The 22959-nt window shown below is 31.6% G+C and overlaps 2 protein-coding genes across 6 annotated transcripts in view; both read right to left on the reverse strand.

Moving 5' to 3' along the window:
* Positions 1-24: 24 nt before the first annotated feature.
* On the reverse strand, positions 25-1060 carry LOC109603453 (uncharacterized). The gene is made up of 4 exons (XM_020019950.2): positions 924-1060; positions 720-854; positions 507-660; positions 25-450 (listed from the first exon to the last, which is right to left on the reverse strand). Exons 1-4 carry the CDS (start codon positions 985-987, stop codon positions 312-314), a joined length of 492 nt encoding a protein of 163 aa, XP_019875509.1. The 5' UTR covers positions 988-1060; the 3' UTR covers positions 25-311.
* A 1013-nt stretch (positions 1061-2073) lies between these two features.
* The window catches only part of LOC109603448 (transcriptional enhancer factor TEF-1), a 67805-nt gene continuing 46919 nt past the window's right edge, over positions 2074-22959 (reverse strand). For 2 of the 5 annotated variants that reach the window (XM_049965754.1, XM_049965752.1), the window contains exons 2-10: positions 15580-15701; positions 15382-15520; positions 5708-5838; positions 5455-5592; positions 5127-5167; positions 4882-5065; positions 4513-4742; positions 4218-4452; positions 2074-4158 (exon numbers count right to left, since the gene is read on the reverse strand). In XM_049965754.1, the coding sequence (XP_049821711.1) occupies positions 4045-4158; positions 4218-4452; positions 4513-4742; positions 4882-5065; positions 5127-5167; positions 5455-5592; positions 5708-5838; positions 15382-15508 (1200 nt within the window). In that variant the 5' untranslated portion in view covers positions 15509-15520; positions 15580-15701 and the 3' untranslated portion in view covers positions 2074-4044. The remainder of the gene's footprint in view (positions 4159-4217; positions 4453-4512; positions 4743-4881; positions 5066-5126; positions 5168-5454; positions 5593-5707; positions 5839-15381; positions 15521-15579; positions 15702-22959) is intronic. The other 3 variants (XM_049965755.1, XM_049965756.1, XM_049965753.1) reach the window with 2 other exon arrangements.

Here is a 22959-nt window from a genome sequence, read left to right on the forward strand (position 1 = left end):
TTTAATTTCAAAAAGAATAGAACATATTGGGTAGATCTTTTATTAAGGCACAAAGTAGTTCATATCATTGATTTTTACCTAAATATTTACAAAATCGTCATTTGTATAAAATATCTACATAATTATATGAATATAAAACTTTTGTAAACAAAGATTATTTATAACAGTCTCTAAAATATAACATTTGGACGGAATGTTAAATAAAGTACATCAGAAAAATCGAGAGTCTCCAAAATATAACATTTGGATGGAATGTTAAATAAAGTAAATCAGAAAAAACGAGAATCAAAAAATTTAACCTATTTTGAACATTATAAGTTAAAAACTACAAGTAAACATGTTAAAATTGTTCCAAATGCCATCAAAATCTTGGATGGAGTGACTGATGTGCCATCATTGCATCTGTGATCCAGGAAACAGAAGCACCATGTTGTCTTATCATAATAGTTCCTAAACATCCAATATATAATAAACAATTCAAAATTTGTGATTAATTATTGATTTACCTGTGAATATCCAGTTCTTTTATAGAATTATTAACATAGTGTCCTAGTTTCTCGTCAACTGCAGCAGGTCTGCAACCCTCATAGTGGTCAGCTGGAATATCAGTCCTGACTGGCAGCATAGAACTCAAGCAATCCCTTGTAATAACAGTTTCACCTACAAAAGGTACATTTTGAATAAATATTTTAACTTCTAAGCTTGTGTCTGTCAGCTACCATCTTTCTGCTCGATAATTTTAACACAAACATCATCATCCTCTGGACATACTTTTGTCCAATGCCAAAGCCAATTAAAGGGCGTCCCGCAACCGGGTTGTGTAGAAACGCACTGATAACACCACAAAGACAAACCTAAAAATTGAATTTTAAATTTTTTCTGCTTTTGCCACGCCCACTTAAAGTTAACCAATTTCGTCTTACCTTGATTTACCAGTGATAAAATTACAATACACAACAAGGCAAATTTGTGCGTTGATAACAACATTTTGTTTATTTGGTTTTGTTATCTATTTTATCAAAATAAAACACTAGAGGTGTAGGTTAGAACAGTGTGGTAAACAAACAGTAAGTATAGCTTATGCGCATGACTCATTGAGTCACTTTGGCTTGGTTTCGGTAATTTAAAATTAATGAATCATCGAGCAGAATAATGTAATTATGAAAATGAATAATTCATCGTTACATGACTTCTTAAGTACTGTTGATTTTATTAAATAAGTATTTTTAAGTTTGGATTTAATTTTCGTACTTTAGCAACGCCCACTTGTTTATATCGTTTACATAAATATCAGTTTTATTCAAAAATTTAGTTAATATAAATATTAATTTAATTGTTTTTATTATAATCAGGGATTTTGTAAGTAACACTTAAAAGTTCTGTAACATAAATATTTGTATCTACAACATGTAAATTATGAAGTACTTTTTAAGTTTGGATTTAATTTTCGTACTTTAGCAACGTCATCTTTTTTGTATCGTTCATATATATTAGTACTTTTAATTTTATTAAATAAATACTTTTTAAGCTTGAATTTAAATGTACTTTAGCAACGCCCACTTGTCTATATAGTTTACATAAATATCAGTTTTATTCAAAAATTTAGTTAATATAAATATTAATTTAATCCTTATTATTATAATCAGATTTTGTGAGTAACACTTAAAAGTTCTGTAACATAAATATTTGTATCTACAAAATGTAAATTATGAAGTACTTTTTAAGTTTGAATTACTTTTGATTTTATTAAATAAGTACTTTTTAATTTTGGATTTAAATGTCGTACTTTAGCAACGCCCACTTGTTTATATTGTTTACATAAATATCAGTTTTATTCAAAAATTTAGTGAATATAAATATTAATTTAATTGTTTTTTATTATAATCAGAGATTTTGTAAGTTCTGTAACATAAATATTTGTATCCACAATATGTGAATTATGAAAAATTATTAAAAAAATATTTTTTTATTTATATTTATTTTTTTATTAAAAATACTTCATTTATATCTAATGGGGATGGGATGTAAATGTAGGGATTTATTTCAGGATTTTACAATAATAAAACACAAACACTTATATCAATTTTTATAATTTCCATACAAATTATAAACATGATTTAAAATACTGTACACATACAGAGCAAAACTATAAGATTCAATAAATTTGACGTTGATATGGCATTTCCAGATATGGATAAAAAATCTCATTAAATATAGCACACTTTTTTATATTTTAAAGAACCTTACATTTGCATTTCAAGACGATAAAAATATTTATAGCCGCCATATTTTTTATAGAAATATATATACAATATTACCTTTTTACACTGACACTTTTATCTTTTAAAATATATCAATTTATGGTATAAGTAAATTCATTAATTTACATATTTATTGTTCATACAAATTATTAATTTTTTCTTTACACTTACAGTTAGAAAATAAATTGCATCCGAATCGACTTATTCAACGAAAATTCCATTGCAACTCCGAATCTTTAATTATCTTGGACTAAGAGAATTTTTTTGTCTTCACAGAAGACGCATCGGTGCCAGTGCAACTTAATTTTGTTAGAAAAATAATTACGAGTAATTACAAAAATAAAAGCTACCGAAAAAAAAACAAATTGCATAGGCTTACCAAATAATTTTCCTCGAAGACTAAAAAAATTAGAGATCAAAAACATTGCCACTTGTAACAAATAAACAATAAAACATTACACTCGCCCTCGAACAAGGGCATGTCTTCACATTTTCCTCCGTTTTCATTTCAGGCAAATGTGGAAACACTAGAATTTATTGTGTTTTTCGTCCCCGTTTAAACGACCAAAATATTCCCACGATTATTCAATTTTAATTGATTTTGATTGATTTTTAACACTTGTTTTGTTTTTTGGCAATTTTGCGGGGTGAACGTAACTCAGAATTAAGAAACCACTTTACAAACTACTTGGCAAATTGCAGGCTGCCAATTTGAACACAAAGGCCTGGTTTTTCGCACGGACCCTCCACAAAATCCAGCAAATTGAAGAATTTAAATAGTTAATCTCAATCAGGTATAAACAAACACCAACCCACAATAAAGTTACTAAGAGAAGCGTATTGGATTTTGTGGAGGCGCCGCCACGTTTCTAAAGCTAAGAAATTTAAATTGGCGATAATCTAAATGTACTAATTAAAATACTGGGTATTTTAAATCAGATAAAATCTATTTATATATAAAATTGTTAAAAATTATCATCACAAATAGCAAACTTTCATAACTTACAAATTAATCTGTAGAACCTAAATGTATTGGTACTACGAAAGAAAAAATAACGTTATTGCCTTAATATAATTTAATTTATAATATGAAGTTATAAATTAAATATGTAGTGGGAAAATGTCTGTTTTCAATATGAAAATCTCGCATGAACAGTCCACGCAAACCAAACAATAAAGGTATAAATATATAATTTGTATAAATAAAATCTAAAATAAATATAGGTGAGATTTCTGGCGAACTTGATATTTTCGGATAAGTACTAAAGCTCCGTTTAATTCGCATGGACCGTCAGCTACTAGTAGAATTGTATTGCAATTGTCCCAAGAAAATAAAATACAGATCTCATCCAACTAATAATAAATAATTATTTACAATGTCTACCGGCCTAAATAGAGAATTTCATATTGACGGTGGCAAAATTATAGTAATTAATCATAATAATAATAATGTGTGTAGGGGGTAGAATTAAATAAAAGTAAATAAAGTACGTTGTCTCAATAAACCTATGATATAAAAAACAAATCATAAACTTCTATGTTCTCTCACTCTCCACGTACCGAAAATAAAATGGCTTCGATTATGTATGTGAGTGTCTGTGTGTTTGAGTGTTGTCTTCATTATCATCATCATCATCATCATCATCTCGTTTTTTTTTTGTTTCAAAAAATTCACAAATTCACCTAGCTACTTACTAAGTAATGTAACCAATAATAATACTAGTATTGTGAGGGTGTAGGCACTGAAGTGAGGGGAGCCAGCTAGTTTCCTACCGCCATCCCGCTAGTCTTTCACGAGCCTGTAGATGTGGTGCTGGGCGCCGTGTTCCGACGACGACACCTCGAACACGTACGCCGTGCACAACAACGTCTCTTCCGTGTCTCTGTTCGTCACCACCTAAAAAAAAAAAACAATCGTTTACATACAGTCCTTGATTAATTTTGGTCGAACAGCACCTGTAGTATGGTGAAGTTCTCCAACACGCTGTTCATCATGTACTTTTCAGGCAGGTGTTTCAGCTTGTGTATGAAGTTGATCATGTAATCGCACATCGGACTCCGATGGATTCTGTAGACGAAACGTCCGTTCTCGTATCTCGCGTATTCCGTCTCGACTTTTTCGACCACTTGTTTGCCGAACGAGCAGACCTTCGTCGCACAGGTTATTGTCATATTCTCGTTACTTTCGTACCTGAAATGGAACGTTAACGGTTTAGGTCCCGTTTCAAGTTCATCGGGAATTTTGACTTACGAACTCGTGACGCCGTAGAATGCTCCGCTCTCCTGGATGTTTGTGTTGAGATCCGCCCAGAATTTGACGAGGAAGAATGCGTTTTGCGGTCCCTTGTCGTACAGGTCCTTCAGGCCGCCCTTCTTCTCCGGGAACTTGTCGTAGATCTGCCGCACGTCGACCGCCTCCAGGAGGCGGTCCGTGTACGACGGCGTCGGCCCGCCTATGTGCACGAACAGGTGTTTCTGATACTGAAATTCCAAAATATTAGAATCGAATAATTCCAATGATATTATATAACAATTTTTTGTACGAAATTATATCTAATAAATAAATCATTGTTTCTATCTAGGTTTGATTAGGTTGTATTAGTTTAAGTTTAGTCCTTACTGCTTCTTCTCGGTTCGTTGTTTCCATGAAGGCGGAGAACTCGACAAGTCTGAGTTTGTGGGTAGCGATGGCGCGACCTTCCCAAACCGGGGGCGGCGCCGATTGAATGGAACCGACGTCCCCGGCCGAAACTGCCGTCGCTGGTTTTCCACCCGGATACGCCGACTGTGTGAACGGTTTAACACTGGAAAATCAAAAAAGAGGTCAAATTTTTGGCCTTGGTGTGCTGATTATTGTACACTTACTCTTGTGATGTGCCAGGCTGAAGTCCGGGTTGCCAAAATTGCTGCAAACGAAAACCAGTTATGAGTAAGTGCCTTTCGATAATTGAACGGTTATGTTAATGTTGTAAAAACGGTTTTACTACTCAGCAGCAACACACAGCAAGTAGCGGCTAAGCTAAAACGTAGTTAGGGTGAAAACAAGTTATAATGGTATGCGCACAAGCTTCTATGGCGCGTTTTATGGCTCATCTCCGTCTTCTTTTCGAATCACGCTGTTTTTACTACTCTCAGAATTAGTGGCATATTGTACAACCGAAGCGGCACAAAATGGGACGGGGCTTGGACTTACCGCCCCCGCATAGGGCCCGTGATGCGGCAGACCTAGATTTAGGGCCGCCGACTTGCTGTGCATTGCGGTCGCCGAGACGATCTGCGCACTAGACATGCTCGACATCGTCTGCAAGGCTTTCTCCTTCGCCGCGTGGTCCTAACGTCATCAACAAAAGACAAAGACAATTCTCCTTGATTTAATCCCTTACGTTCCGTTCGAACAAGCTAACGCTTCCTAATTTATTTCGTTCACGTTGCTGCGTGATACTTACCACTTTGAGTTTGGCCTGGATCTCTCGCAGTTTCCGCCTGGCCAAGACCTGTATGTGCGAGCTGACTTGTTTCCTTGTGCGCGTTTTGCCCGTCCTCAGTTTTATGTACCGTGCTATCAATTCGTTTCGTCCTGCAAGCAAAAACGGGTAAATCTTTAGAATACGGTACTGCGGTACTCGTCGGCTAATTGCGAGGTAATTTGTAACAATTTAATTAATACGCCAACATATATAAACATTAATCCGCATCCGTTCGGATTATTGGCTATTTAAAACATTTTATTTATGTACATTCTCGTTTTATTTTCTAAGTGAACGTTTCGCCGCCGGTGCGAGTTGTCTTTAAATTACCCCCAGACGGTTTATAAATAGTTTCCGGCGACTGGATACAAAATGAAGCGCGTTCGGTTCTGTTTTCGGTACAAAATTGAGCGTTTGTCGCTGAATGTGAAAGCTGCGATAATGTGTGATAATAATTCTTGCATACAATGGAGCAGTTTTTGAAAAAAACTTATAACCGGTCGTTGGGCAACTTCGTTAGTTGAGATTAAGTCGGTTTATCACATAAAAATTTGGCGACACACTAGTTAAGTGTTGTAGTTTGAGTTTGTTATTATTTTACCGTGACACAGTCGAGCAATTAAAATAGTTTCGAACAGAATTTGAATAAAAATTAAATAAAACCACTGATAACAGTTACTATGAAAGATTTGAAAAGTATTACAAACATTTCAAGGATATTATTCAAAACACAATTAAAAACGGCTTTTAATTTGTATCTATAAATATGTAATAAACATTTTGCACCATGCGTACAATTTCAAGATTCCAAAATGGGCATTAAATCGGATAATTTAGACTGTAAAACGTTTTAATTTGTTATAACTATCCTAATAATGTTAATGCTGTTTTACAACAAAATTTATTGCATTTCCCCAATTATTTCCTGCACAACTCAACAGTAATAAGGCAAATAACGCTAATTATCGTCAATTAAAAACGTGCGAAATAGTAAAAAGCCACTGGCATGAATTATAATATCAATTAAGCAAAGAAAAAACAAATTTTGCACACCTGTGTGCGATCGGTGTACGCAACAATATTTTGCGATAAATCTTGCCCGCTTAATTATAAATAGAAAGTCGCGATTGTTGCAAACGTTACAATTAATTAACCGACACATGCACACAACAACACAACAGGGTCGGAAATCGCGAAAGATTAGCCGGAGTCGCGCCACAATGAGCCCGTAATGAAAAAAATAGAAAAAAAGAAAGAACGGTCGAAAAGTTTTTATTGGAGCGCAATTATTTCACAATTTCACTTTCCTGACGGCTCAATTTAGGGCCCCGGCAAATAAAACTAAACGATCGTAATCTAATTATGTTAATGGCGCGAAACGAACGGAACGATATTAATTTATTTCGGTTTTTCTAGCAGGAAATCTACGAACGCGTTCGAAAAACTGTTTACAGGTGTTTAATTTAATTTAATTGTTTCTCGTGTGTGAGTGTTTTATTTTCGGTCCGCTTTTGGACCGAACAAACGTGTTTTCGTTTTGCGTTTTCCGTATCTTTCTTTATTGCTTATTACCGAAGTTATGTCAGGAGTGTAATCTTTTTTATGGACGCAGTAAAGTTAATTAATTAAAGCAAAGCGTATAATGTATATATATACATATTTTTTTAATCTGAATTCGTATTGGGTCAAAGTTCGTGCGGCATTTTTTCTCGTTAACGATTTGTTAATATTCCATCTGTTTCGGCGTTTAAAATTTTCAGCGCGGCAATATAATTTTAATGCGTTGATAAAACTCGGTTTTATGCTCAGAACTGCCAGTGCCTTTATGAATCCACATAAAACCTCAATATTAAAATTTTTTAGACGGTATTTACGATTCTTAATATCAAAAATTGGTTTTAATATGTTTTCAATTGTATTAAAATTTATGTAACAAAATAATGGGGCTTTATTTTATTGTTATTTTATTTCCAGGTGAATAAAATTGTTCTTTTATATTGCACAAAAAAATTAACCAATCATAATAATGGAATTTTATAATAATTAACTAATTATTCAATATTACAGATTTTGAGATTTGCTTATTTTTTTAAATAGGAGAGTAAAAATAGCATTTTAAATTAATTTTCTTCTTATTGATTGTAAAAAGAAAATTTTTTACTATTTTCAAGTATTAAAAATTATGTAGACAAAAAAAAAAACTTTCAAAACTTTTTTATACAATTTTTGCACTTATTTCTAAATGTAAACAACAATACTAATGATTTTTATTGATTAATTAGTTTATAGATTTTAAAAAATTTCCTGGGGTAAAATTTTTATGTAAAAGTATTATTTTATTAGGAATTTACTCAATGTTTTTTTTTCATGTTAGAGTAAAGATAAACAAATATTTTATTAATTGAATGTAGTTTTCAAGCATTAAAAATTATATAAAACAAAAAAATATATAATGTAAACAATAATGATTTTTTAATTAATTAATTACACAGATTTTGAGAAATTCTTTAGGGTAAAATTTTTCTGTAAAAGAAATAGTTATTTTATATAGGAATTTATTCAATATATTTTTTCATAGTAAAGTAAATATAAACAAACATTTTAAACTATTATATTAATTGAATGTAAAAGAATATTTTACCCTATTTTCAAGCATTAAAAATAATAGAAAAAAAACAAAAGAAATCTTCCAAAACTTCATTATCTAGAAAACTTTTTTACGAAACTTTTGTACTTATTACTAAGTGAATAAATGTATTATTAATAAAAAAATGTAAACAGCACTAATAATGATATTTTAATTGATTAATTATACTAATTTACAAATTTTGAGAAATTCTCTAGAGTAAAATTTTTCTGTGAAATGTTTTTTTTCATGGTAGAGTAAAGATAAACAAATATTTTAAACTATTTTATTAATTGAAAGTAATTTTCAAGCATAAAAAAGTATAAAACAAAAAAAAATATATATAAAAAATGTAAACAACAATGTTTTAATTGATTAATTACACTCGTTTACAGATTTTGAGAAATTCTTTAGGGTAAAATTTTTCTATAAAAGTAATAGTTATTTTATATAGGAATTTACTCAATATTTTTTTTTCATTGTGAAGTAAAGATAAACAAACATTTTAAACTTTTTTATTAATTGAATTTAAAAGAATATTTTACCCTATTTTGAAGCCTTAAAAATAATAGAAAACAAACAAAAGAAATCTTTCAAAACTTCATTGTCTAGAAAACTTTTTTACAAAACTTTTATACTTATTTCTACGAGGATAAAAATATAATTGATAAAAAAAATCTAAAGAATAATAATGATCATACTAGTTTAGAGATTTTGAGTAATTCTCTACGTTATTTTTTTTCTGTGAAAGTAATATTAATTAAAGAAACAATAAACAAACATTTTAATGAAAAGATATTAATAAATTAATACCTCAAAAACTATTCGATTCAGGTATAGTCATTTTATTTGTAATTACAATGAGTTAAAAATATTAAGGTGTTTCTTTGAAAAGTTGATGTCATTTCCGGTAAAATCAGAAATTAAATTTTGCTCAAAATAATTTAGAAAACTAGCTCAAATTATGTTATAATTGCTGTAAAATTTTCAAATCAATACCTTTCTTCCATTCTTTATAAATCTAATGAATCAGCCTGTATATAATTTATAATAAAAATCGTTAATTAAGGCTATTTCTGTTCGATGTTAAGAAACTCGAAGTAAAAATTCTTTCCCCATTTCATTAAAACCGACAATAAAGTGAGAGGGAGTGGACAAACCCCCGATATAATTTTTCTTTTAATCTCATATTTCGCTTCCGGAATACTTTATACGACTAACGGCGAAATGTTTTGTCTAGGAACGTTAAGCCGGTCGCGTTTTTCATATCTCGCATTGTTGGCGGGCCTGATTTTATTTTTCCCAAACCCCCGTTTTTATCATGCGTGCATTTAAAAAATAAAAACGTCCGACTTGACCGCTAAAAATAAGGGAGTGAAACGGGTTGAAATAATAATCGTGTCTGCTTCAGGTGTAAAACTCAAAACGGTAGGGGAGAATCATCCGGTTCTCCCGGACCTTCGAAGGCTCATAATTGAACCGAGTTATTTGGCAAATTGGCCTGAATAAGGGTGCAACGATTTAATTTCGGTACGATAGAATTGTTCGCATATTTTGGTTGTTTGAAAAAATACAAATATGCTTCATTTAATCATAACATAATTAAGTGTTTGTGAAACATGTTTCTTTGTTTAAAGTTTTCAGTAAAGTTTTGTTCCACATTATATAAGTTAATTGTTATTAAGTTTTCCCATTAACTCGTTCGTTTATAACTATAATAAAAATTTTTTTTTATGCTATAATTATTACTAAACACAAATTTACCGAAAAAAAAAAATTGGTAAATTTAGACCCCTTTTCGACGTTAACAATATTAATCCAGTTTATGAAAAACCAAAATTTGGTTGGGTCCCCCGGGAAAGCGAGACACACTCACAAACAAAGAGAGGGTGTAACGGAGCGAGAGAGAAAGAGAGGGCGAGAACGGCAGGGTGAGCTTGGCCGACAAGAGGGCCACCCTTCTTTATATTTTCTTCGGGAACTCGGTCTGCTCACCCCAAGCGGAGCTCGTTCACTAATTGCACATTCTTGACATAGTTTCGCGGGCCCGTTCGCTCCCCCCGATCTCCGACGGGAGGACAGCCGCCCCCGCCCCCGGGCCGGGCGCACGCTGGATCCGAACATACGTCAGCCGGTCAAACAGTCACGTACGAACGATTTCGTTCAATCAAATAAATTTAATTTTTTTTTCAAGTTAGATTTTCACTTTTGCGTAGTTACGTAAGAAAATGGGGAGTGTGAAGAATAAGGTCATTATTTGTGGGACACAGATACACCGCATGTGTGTTATCTTGCTAATTGTAATTGCAAAAAAGGCGGCCCGAACGAACGCCCAAGTAAAATGTCAGGCATTTCGGATTCGGAGGGAAAACGGTCGGGTCGAAGTATGTGGACAATTCCTGGACCGCCGCATGTAAACAATTAATATTTATATGCGAAGATTGCGACTGAATTATTGCATGCATAAATCCGTATGCAATTCCGTTTTTACTCATTTGACTATTCCTGTGTTCCATTAACTGCCACAATTTACATATCTGTACGGTATAAGTAAATAACGTGCCGCTGATAACGTAAAGACGACCGAACAATTATTTATGGACTTTTCCAAAGAAAAAAAATTCGCATTTTTATGGTAATTCGAACAATTAGCGTCGACCTTCGACCCCTTTTAACTATCGGAAACCTATTTAAATTAAGAGCTCGGTTGTTCGTAGGAAAAATAAACAAAAATAATGAGAATAGAGCGGAGAAATAGCGAGGTAATTCAGTCGCGAAAGGAACCTCGGCTCAATGGAGCGGCGGCGGTTTGCGGGGGTGGTTGCCTCCTCATTTATTGTTTGCTTGTCACATCTTTATTTATGTTTCGTCGGTTCGCCAAGAAGCGAACTTTCGGATTATAATTATGTTTTTAGTCGACTCTAATAAACGAATCCGTTTCCAAACTTTAAACTGGGGTTAAACAACTTGTAAATAATTATAGTCAAAGAAAATAAAGAAAGTCATTTTGTCACAAAAAAATGGAAATAATTGAAAATACTTGAAAGCAGATTATTTTCTGTTTATGTTTTAAAACGTATAACAAATTTGAATTGGGGGTGGCAGTTGTGGGAGTGATTCCACTCTTTTATTAATTAATTGCTTGACTTTTCCCTCCGTGATATTTTCTCATTTCAAACTGGTTTGGACAAGTTGAAAATAATACAAAACTTTTTTCTTAATAGTTAGAAATCGTAATTATTATTTTTTGTTCAAATATTAAAACATAATAATACAACATAAATTTAGTAAAAATTTACATCTCTCGTTATTTATTTGCTTGCCAAATCATTATTTTAATTTCGGTGGTTCCCCCGGTGATATTTTCTGTCTTCAAACTGAAGTTAAATATATAAATTATTATAGCTAAATTGAAAATGACAAAAAAACTAATTTTATAATAAAAAAAGAAAGGAATACTTGGAAATATTTGAAATTAGAATATATTTTATTCATATATTAAAACATAATTATACAAATTTTGTAAATATTTTTAAAAAATGTAAAAAGTTGTGTAATATATCTAAATATCAGCAGTGGCATTTGTCAGGGTGGTTGCCCCCCTTTTATTATTGGCTTGCCAAATTTTTATCTTTATTTCGGTGGTTCCCCCGGTGATATTTTTTGCCTTCAAATTGAAATTAAGTAAATTGAAAATTATTATAGTTAAATTGAAAGTGACAAAAACCTGATTTTATAATAAAAAAGAAAGGTATATTTGGAAATACTTGAAATTAGAAATATCTTTTATTCATATATTAAAACATAATTATATAAAATAAATTTTGTAAATATTTTTAAAATATGTTAAAAAGTTCTGTAATATATCTGAATATCAGCAGTGGCATTTGCCAGGGTGGTTGTCCCCCTTTTATTATTGGCTTGCCAAATTTATATCTTTATTTCGGTGGTTCCCCCGGTGATATTTTCTGCCTTCAAATTGAAATTAAGTAAATTGTAAATTATTATAGCTAAATTGAAAATGGCAAAAAAAACTAATTTTATCATAAAAAAGAAGGAATAATTGGAAATACTTGAAATTAGAAATATCTTTTATTTATATATTAAAACATAGTTATACAAAGTAAATTTTGTAAATATTTTTAAAAAATGTTAAAAAGGTGTGTAATATATCTGAATATCAGCAGTGGCATTTGTCAGGGTGGTTGCGCCCCTTTTATTATTGGCTTGTCAAATTTATATTTTTATTTCGGTGGTTCCCCCAGTGATATTTTCTGCCTTTAAACTCAAATTAAGTTACTTGTAAATTATTATAGTCAAATTAAAAATTATAAAAAAACTGATTTTATAAAAAAAAGAAAGGTATGATTGAAAATACTTGAAATTAGATCATGTTTTTGTTCACATATTAACATAATATACAAAATATATTAATTAAATTTAATAAAATTAAAAAAAATTAAAATAGAATAAATAAAATAATTTTGTTCAAATATTAAAACATTAAAACAAAATAATTTTTGTAAGAATTATGTTATATGGTATATCAATTGAAATATTAAAATATTGTGTGATATATTGGAATGCAGCGGTGGTAGTTGCCAGCGTTGTTGCCCCCTTACCAAATTTTTATTTTTATGTCGGTGGTTCCAGCAATAATATTTTCTGTCTACAAACTGGAATTAAGTTACTTCTAAATTATTATAGTTAAATTGAAAATCACAAAAAAAACTGATTTTATAAAAAGAATAGAAAGGTATAATTGAAAATTATTGAAATTAGAATATCTTTTGTTGATATATTAAAACAAATTACATTAAATAAATTTTGTACACATTTAGATTATATATTAATGCAGTGGTGACAGTTGCCATGGTGGTAATACCCCCTTTTATTATTTGCTTACTTTTATTTAGGTATTTCCCCGAGTGATATTTTCTGTCTTCAAACTGGAAATAACGTGCAAATTATTAAGTCAAGTTGAAAATAATAAAAAAACAGATTTTAACAAAATAAAAAACAGAAAGAAATTATTGGAAATAATAAATGATAAAAAACTTTTACAAAAAAAAACAAAGAAATCCTTGAAATTTGTTCATATTTAATTTAACATAAATTACTTCATATTATTATCATATATTATTATATATTATTTATCTGATCTTTATTTATGTTTCGGTAATTCGCTTCTTAATTTTAAAACAACTGTAATATCTGAATTCATTTTTGAATTCATTCCAGATAAATAACTTGTTTTAATTAGGTTCAAAATAAAAAACTGATTTTATCACAGAATATAAAAAAAAAATAATTGAAAATTCTTTGAAACTGGACTAATCTTGGCTCTATATTTTAGAAAATAATTATTTAACGTCATATACATCATAAGTTCATTGAAATAATTAAAATTGTGTAGAAAACAGTGTGCTACAGCCAAATAGAATAAATTCATTATTTTAATTATTGAACATGTTTCAATAAATAAATTTATTTCTATACTGAAAATACAAATTTTTAAGCTTGCGTATCATCATTTGAAAGTCTCCTCATTCCTCCTTCAGCTATGTTACTGTTTCAAATTTATTGTAAAAAATTGAATATAAAACTGCACATAGATGTAGAACATGAAATCTAGCGCAAATTACTTTATAAACGCGTCCACAGAATAAAAAATTGAGTGATCTGCATCAAGTAACACATGTAAGATAATAAGCTGCGTCCGTCGATGGAGCGAGCTCAAAACGGTGGGACGTTTTCCGGAGCGCGCGATAAAAACCCAACGATTACCGCTCGCTTATTAATAATCGATAACAGTGTCATGTTTATCGTCGATATTCGAATCGGTCGTAAAAAACGCACACTGCTGTTACTCGTACGTTTACCGTTACCTGGTTTTGTGCGGCGCGCCGGTAAACCAATTATTTTGCGTACACAACGCAAGCGAAAGAATTTATTGGCGGCGATATTGCTCGTGAAATTAATAACCAAGTTTACATATACAATTAGGCCGGCGGCGTAAAATCTGAAACGGCCAACTTTCCGAAACTTGCCAATATATTAATTTTCAGCGTGGAGCGCAACTCCACACCAATTAGGTGTTGTGTATGTGTGTGTGTTTCTTGCTATTGCTCCCGCTTACGAAAATACATTGGTAATCATTAGAATTTACGTGGCTCGTACGAAATACGAGCGTTTCTAATTAATTTCTAAATTGCGGATGCTGTAAAACTTTTAATGGGTGAAAAAAATTTCTTTGTGCGGTTCGATTAAGAAATGTCATTGGAAAAAAATCCGGTTGAGTGGGGGACAAAAAGGCAAATAAAACGTTGGTTGGGATTGTAAAAGGGGGTGGCAATTTAAATGCCCGGCATATATTGCGTCGGACAAAAGTTATTGGCTTCACTTGACCGGAAATAAGAGGCAAGGGTGTGATGTGTGAACACGTTCTTTTTATTGTTTCCACTCGTTTGACATCGCACTTTTTAAGAATTTATAAATAAAAATACAAACGTGGAATCACCGTTTCTCCCGTCTGCCGTTTAACGAATGGCTTTTGTCTATTAAAGCTGTCCGTAACAGCCGACAACAAAGCAATAATAATGACGAAACAAAAAAGAAATACGAATTTAATTGAGAAAACAGCCAACAATGCAACAATTCGCGTCCAGATAAAAGCGGGACGATTTCAAAAGAGAGAGAGGGTGAAAGATGGGGAGGTGGAGGGGAGAGTGAGGAGGGTCCCTTGCAAGTGTCCAGTTGTCACTGGAGTGCCTCTCCTTGCCCGGACTTTCCGGAACGTTCACGGCAGAGTGGACGACGGTCAATATTCTTGGGCCGCACGGCCCTGCGCCCTTGCACTTCTCTTGTCACGCTAATTTCCACCCCTCACTCCCACATAAACGACACCAATGCGTCCACAGTTTTGCAACGCTTTAAAGTTGCCAAAGTAACCGACCAGTCAGGAATCAAAGATGATTTACCTGGTTCAGCTTAATTTTTTGGTGGACCTTAACGCACAGATACTCACCATACATTTTCCCTTCGTCTGAGAGGATGATTTTCCGTCTGCCGCAGGGCGGATATATCGCGAGGGCTTCCTGAAAACTTTGTTCGATGTCCGGACTCCATACGCCCTCGGCGTCGGCCGCCGTCATGTCCTTCTCGTCCTGCGAAAACGTTGGCGGTTTAGCGGGTTTAAGGATTGAGTTTTGGCGGGTGTACTTACATCGCTGATGTCGCCGACATCGAGATTCTTTGTATCCGGGCCCGCGCCATTGGAATCGGGGGCGGGCGGGCCCGTCACGGGTGTCCACGGCGACGAAATGGTGCTCGGTGTCACGACGCTGCCTGAAACGAATACTCTTGTTCAAAAACACGTCGTCTTTAATTTTCACTATTATTTAAGTTCACAACACAAAAGAAGGAACTTCGTGTAGCATTGGTGTTTCAAAATATACGTATAAAATTAATACCACACAATTATGTTTTAAAAGTTTAAACTATTTATTTTTAATACAATTATTTTTTTACATTATTTTTAATAACTGTTATTTATAAAATGTTAATAATAAAACATAATAATAAAACTTAATTACAATTTAAAAACAAATGTCAATAACTTCTTTGGATAATAAAATTATTGTTTTACGTTACGATAAAATTTATTTCATTCAACTGTATTCAATTTAAATAAAATATGTTTTCAAGTTCTTTGTAATAGAATTAATTTTTACATTATTTTTAAGAAAAATCAAAAGTTAATAAAAAATAAGAACTAATACTTATCAACACAAATAAAAAAGTCCATAAATTTGTTTGATTATTAAATTATTGACTAAAATTGTCCAAAATTTACTTTTTAAAGTCATACTAAATTTTGTATTGTCATATTAAATTTTGATAAAAAGTGTTTTCAAAAAGTTTCTTTTAATATTTATTTGTAATAGATTATTTTTTTGTAGCAGTAAAAAATCAAAAGTTAGTAAAAAGATGATCATAATATTATAATAGTATCATTTGATACTTTTCTTAACAACGTAAAAACAAAAACCAAAAATTTCTTTTGATTATTAAAAATATTATTTAAAATTAAACAAAATCTAATTTTTAAACTCATACAATTATTTTATATTTAGATAAAAAGTGTTATCAAATAATGTTTTTTATATTATTTTTAGGTAACTGTACGAAATAAAAAGTTAATACAAAAATAACAATGGAAACTTTTCATTATTATTTAAAAACAAAAAAAGTTCATAATATAATAAAGTTTTATTTACACAAAATATACTTTTTAATCTCGTACAATTATATTAAATCTACATAAGGCGTTTCCAGTTTTTTTGAATGATTTTAATGGAATTAATTGTTTAAGTAATTGTAAGAAATAAAGGGATATAAAAAATCACATAAATACAACTCATTTAAACCTTTTTTTCATTTTAACTTAAAAACAATTTCTTAAGATAATATATATTTTTTTACTGTATAAAATTTACGATTACCATACTATTTAAACAAACGCAAACAAGCAATTTTATTAAAAAGAGATGTTTTCTTTCAAGTTTTCTTTTTAACTGAATTATTTTTTTTTTGCATTATTCCTAAGGTGAGTTATAATAAAATATTCTATAAGGATTCTTCTTCAATATTAATTTGTAGTATTTTAGCATAACTGCCATAAATAACAACAATAATAAAAAATAAACAACACTTAACAATGATGAACTGATAGAAAACGATGTTAAGCCAAAAATGGGACGCAATTCAATGAAATTAAAGCATAGTCCCGCGACCTTCGATGCGGCCCCCAAAAAGGGTGGCAGCAATAATCGGCGCCATTAAGCGTTGCAGCGAACGGTCGCCGTTACCGCCGCCGACGCCGCCCCATATACCTATATCTATATAATGGTGTGCGATATTAGAGGCGCATTCCGGTGTCGTCATCGCCGTCATTATGAGGCAAATTTACGGGAGGATCCGGGCGGTCCGGTCCGCACAACAATGTCCTTGTTTCCCTTCGTGGAACGGGAACGGGAACCGCACACGAACCGAGAACGGAGATTCGAACGAAACAATTTTTCGTGCCCAATAAATGTGCCACTTCTATTTAGTTATATTAATAATCCATTTAATAAGTATTTTAACACAATGGAGAATTAATAATAAAGTGGTAAGTGATTGATATTCGATTGATGAAGTGGAAATTGTAATTTTGGGAGTCGTGTACAGTGTGCGTGGTCCGCATTGCACAAACGGAGAAGGAACAAAACAATCCCCCGAGTGATGTACTGTGTAATTCGGACGTTCATTGTCCACTCGAACGGGGGGGTTGCTTATTTTATTGGATATACACTTTTTATAATTGTCCTGTTGCCATTAAACCGTTCCAATTCAAGCAGGAATGCGAAATATTATCCGTTTCGAATTAATGACCACGTCCTTCGTTGTTTAATTATGAGAAATATTAGTTTTACTATAAGGAAAAACAAAAAGAAATGTCTTGAAATATTCAATATACAGTGGTGACCAGAGAAATAGAATAGCTCACATTATTATTATTTAATGTGGAAATTGAATTCCTCTCCTCTTCAATTAATAACCACGATTCATCTAAATTTGATGGTTTTTGATGTTTTAATCGAGAGTATTACAAATTCTCAAACTTTGAACAACTATGAATGCATACTTCGTATCGTTCATGTAACTGGTAAATTTTCGTAAATGGTTAAATATACGAAACAGTTCATTTTTTACCTTGTCAAACTTTTCTTCCACCATGTTCCAAAGTTTTTGTAGTGTATCCAAACTTTTATTAAGAGGACGATGAATGTATTTTTTATCGTCTGATCTTGTTCTATTGAACATGGATCCATTCAAAGAACCCTTCTTTTGTATTTTCAATTGATATCATATTAATTATTGTTTCTCTTTTGTCTGGAGTGTAACGTTTCTATCTTTCCACTGAAAGTCAGTTACTCAAAAAATCCTACTAAGAATAAATGCTTACAATTGTTAAATAGGGGCACAAAACATAAATATTTTTGAATGTAGAATTTCTTGATAGTAATATCTTCGTCCTTTTTAAAGTGTAAAAAAGTACAGAATATTGAAATATAGTTTTTATACTGGTTGGACAAAATTTGAAGTAAATACCTTTACTTAGTAACGAAACCTTTAATTTTTTGGCCACTACTATACATAAAATATATTTCTTTTCTGAAAATGTTTAACCAACTGTAAAAATAAAATTAAACAATGAGGTTTACATAAAGAGAATCAATTGAAAACGTTTGAAAGGGAACGATTGAAATGAATAATAATTATAATAATATCGAGGGGTTCCGAAATGAATTGCGGCTCATGCGAATGAGGGTGGCGCCGAAATATTAAAGTGAAACCGTGATATAGTGCGGTTTTTGATATATCGCTTGTCCCGAATTAATAACCGCGACGGCAGTTATTAAACCGACGCCATTGTTTATTTTCGGAAGATTTTACGGCGAGAATGTTCGGGTATTATTAAAGGTTAACAATGTTATTGCTAAACTGTGACTACGTGCCACCTGATATTAAGTTATTGCGCGCATAAGGAATTTAATTTCGCACGAAAATCCTCCAGTTCCTCCATCCTCGACTTCCGATACAGTTTGTTTACCCGTTTTACTTTATTTTCCACCTCCGACATTCTTACTTATTAAATCTCGTCATATTTGGGGGGTGGCTGTGGGCGAGGGTATTAATTAAAACGCACGATTAATCTAAAATCTAATCTGATCTAATGCGTCTTCGTCGGAACGCCAACATTTACATTTTACGAACTGTTTTGGATCATACGATATTCTAAATTTAAACGGTTCTATCTTTGTTTGTTTGCTGTTTGAAATGTGATATGGGGATACAACGAGAGAGTTTACGCTAAGATTGTGTCTCAAGTTTAATATGTGTTTTAATGCCATGCAAAAACTAAAGATTTTACGTTTCAAAGTACTTACATAAAATTTTTATGGTCTGTTTTAAGTTAAATTTTAAATGATTTTTAATACTAGCCATAAAATAGACAATTACAATAAATTTCTTTGTATTATATTAATTATCATTAATGTTTAAGACTATGCATATTTGAATACACTTACAAAGTTATTCCTCATATTTCTGTGTTAAAATAAATTCACAATTTTAACGATTTTTCTTTGTTTTAAAGCTTAAACAAACGCGAAAAACTAATGGATACGAATGATTCCAATAAAATATAAATTAACGAGTAGAAACAAATTTTACGGGTGGAAAAAATTCTCGGAAACCGAATGACAAATTGCTTAATTATAACGAGCGGTTGCCAAGTGAATCCACGTGCCAAAATATTTGTTGTTCTACCTACTTAGATAACTGCAAAGCCCATTTAATGTCGCCTCAAAAAATATCACTTTCGTACGCGTTACCGTTATTATTATATAAATAAAACATTGTTAATCACTTATCTAACTGGATACAAGTAATTTACTAATGTGACTAATTGTTTAATCATTTTAATGACGATCACTCCTTGTATACTGCGCCGACGAACGCAAATAAACAAAATACTCGTTGTATAAAATGGTGGATGCGCCCAAAACCCAATAATTTCGCGAGGCTCAAAGAGGAAACGTTAAATGTTAATGTATGCGAACGCTAATCCATCTAATCATTAACTGAAATCTCACTTAACCTTGGCAGGAAGATGTTTTTCTAGTCCGAGATTAATTTATTCATAACTTTTGCAACGGCAAAACGCTCGACATTAATTAGGTTAGTTCGACAAGAAAGGGGGAAAAATGCGAAAGTAACCGGCGTCGCGTATCAAAATAAAGTTTCTTTGTGGCGCCGCGACGCGTTTCCCCGCCGTCCGACGCAGAATCCTTTGATGATGTGCGCCCGTGTCAGTCGAAATGGAAAAGTGAGTGGGTGCACTTTATATCGCGGGTACGCAACCCCTTGACTGCCTCGCAACCTCCCGATTCGTGTGTTCGACTACGATGAATTTAAATAAACGATTTAAATTTGACGATTGCTTATCGGTAACAGGAAATAATTTGTTCGTATTAAAAATAACCTACGCATTGATAATTAACTCACTTGTAGTGGACGCTCGCTTATTATCGACAATTTTCACACACTGGTATTAAGTGCCATTTAGAATAATGTAATCAATGTCGGATATTATGAGCTCGTTTGTAAGGAACGTATTTTTTCACTTCAGTTCAGTACAACTGAACTTTAATACTGGTGATTCCCCTTGTTTTCTAATAAAGAGGTAGTAAACATAGAATCATTTGTTAGTTAAACAACAACTAACATATTTAAATAAATATTTACTAAAAAATCTAAGAATGAGTAAAATTCCAATTATTTAATGAAACATATTCGCTCATATGTGCAATAAATTAAAAAACATAATCATTTTATTGAAAGAACAATTGTTTTCATTCAAATTCATTTTATAATTATTAAGGGTCTAAACATTTATACTATATACTGATATTTTTATACACGCAGTTATTTTTTATTTCAACAAAACCCTATATTCAATACAATTGATTTTATAATTTATTACTGAGTCCAATATTGTTTCTTAAAGCTTAAAATGCTTAAAAGTGTCCATTTAACGATACAAATTAAACAACAAACTGTAGAAAAGTTCCGAAATATTGAAAAACAGAGTAAAATTGCAATAGATTTAAATTTAAACAAATCGATCATTTCAAGGACGATTTCCAATTTTAACAGAAGGAATACACTGAAACAAGTTCCTAAAAGAGATAGAAAACGCAAGACCAACTATATCCCGTATAAATCAAAAAATAAACGAACACAGTATGTTGGTGAGTACTATAAAACGAAGACTACAAAGAACTGGTCTCTATGGTAGAAAACCAACAAAGAAGCTCTTCACTTCTGCAAACTATAGAGCAGCGAAACTACTATTTGCAAAAGAACATGTGACCTGGACAGATGGGTAATGGAAAATAATTTTGTTTTCCGATGAAAGTCGGCTCCAATTATTCAAATCTGATGATATATCATAGGTGAGAGGACACATTAATGAAAAGTATAATCCCAAGTACACTAATCCCACTGTGAAACATGGTGGAGGGGACGTTATGGTTTGGTATGTTTTTCTGGGTTTGGCATGGGCCCACTGGTTAAGTTAGAAGGGGTAATGGATTGTTTTGTTTATCGTGATATTCTCTAGAATCATATTCTTTCATTTGACGAAGGTAACATCAGTTTAAGATGAACCTTCCAGCACGACAACGATCCGAAACATACGTCTAAGTTAGTCAAAGAATGATTCGCTTCTCAAAGAGTACGTGTCATGCCTTGGCCAGCACAAAACCCGGTCCTCAATCCAATGGAGAATCTTTGAGAAGAAATTAATCGGAAAATCTCTGCAAAAAGACTGTCAAATATAAAAGATCTCTACGAAGAAGTTCAAAATCACTCGAAAGAAATTTCGAACGATTATATTGAAAAGCCACCAAAATTAATGAATCAAAAGGTGATTAGAAGTTATTAAAAATAATGGATATACTACAAGATATTAAATAAACGAAGGCTAAATGTACGTAAAGTTGTTTTATTTTAAAGTTTCTCCACTTTTGACCCTTGAATATTTTTCAAATATTAATAAATACATAACTAAAACCACTAATAAGCAATTATATTGATGTATTATTTTGATAAAATATACTGCATAACTGATAATAATATGGATATTTAAACGTACACTTTTATCAAGAAAAATGAAAAATTCTAAAGTTGCTCTACATATGAACGATATTGTATGAGCTATAGTGTACACAGGGTGTTTCCAAACGACTGTTATAAGAGAAAAGTCGAGTTAAATCATCAGAACAATAACTTGAATCGTTTCTGAAGCAGAAACCTACCAATTTCTATGGAATAGAAGTTAAAAATATAAATATTTAAGTACAAAAAATGAAAATTTTTTGTTTTAATTGTATATTAATTTAGTTCAATGTAATATGTGTGTAATTTTATTTATAAACAAAGTTTCAAATATTATTTTATAAGAACCATAATTAATATACATATTTTCATTCAAAAAATTCGTGTAATTAAGAATGTTTACAAAAATAATAAATGTAACAGTTATAGTTACAAAAACCAACAAGGTAATTTATGGAATTCAAGAAACCATGATGTATCGTGATGGTTCCTCGTTCACCTACATTAAAAGTAGACGTTTAGGTGTGGGCAATTCCAAAAACAATATATCAACCAAAGGCTTATCATCAAGATAGAAATTATGGAAAAAACCACAACCACAAACCAACATCTCCAAATAAAAAATGCCTGGTCTGTTTATCAATATGCAGATCATTAGAACAGGAAATATAATTTAAAATAAATCGGATAAGTAAGTTTCCCGTTACTATCGTGTCGGTGACAACATAAAAGAAATTATCCGTTAATTAACTAAATAATAAAAATGTAATTTTTTTCGTTCCATTTGTTGTGCTAATGGGATTCTAAATCATTCATGGAAAAGTACAAGACACACTTTTTATCGCCAAGACGGTGTCATAAATCGCCGTTTCGGAGT

The sequence above is a fragment of the Aethina tumida genome, chromosome 3 (genome assembly GCF_024364675.1).
Source record: "Aethina tumida isolate Nest 87 chromosome 3, icAetTumi1.1, whole genome shotgun sequence".
Taxonomy (NCBI): Eukaryota; Metazoa; Arthropoda; class Insecta; order Coleoptera; family Nitidulidae; genus Aethina; species Aethina tumida.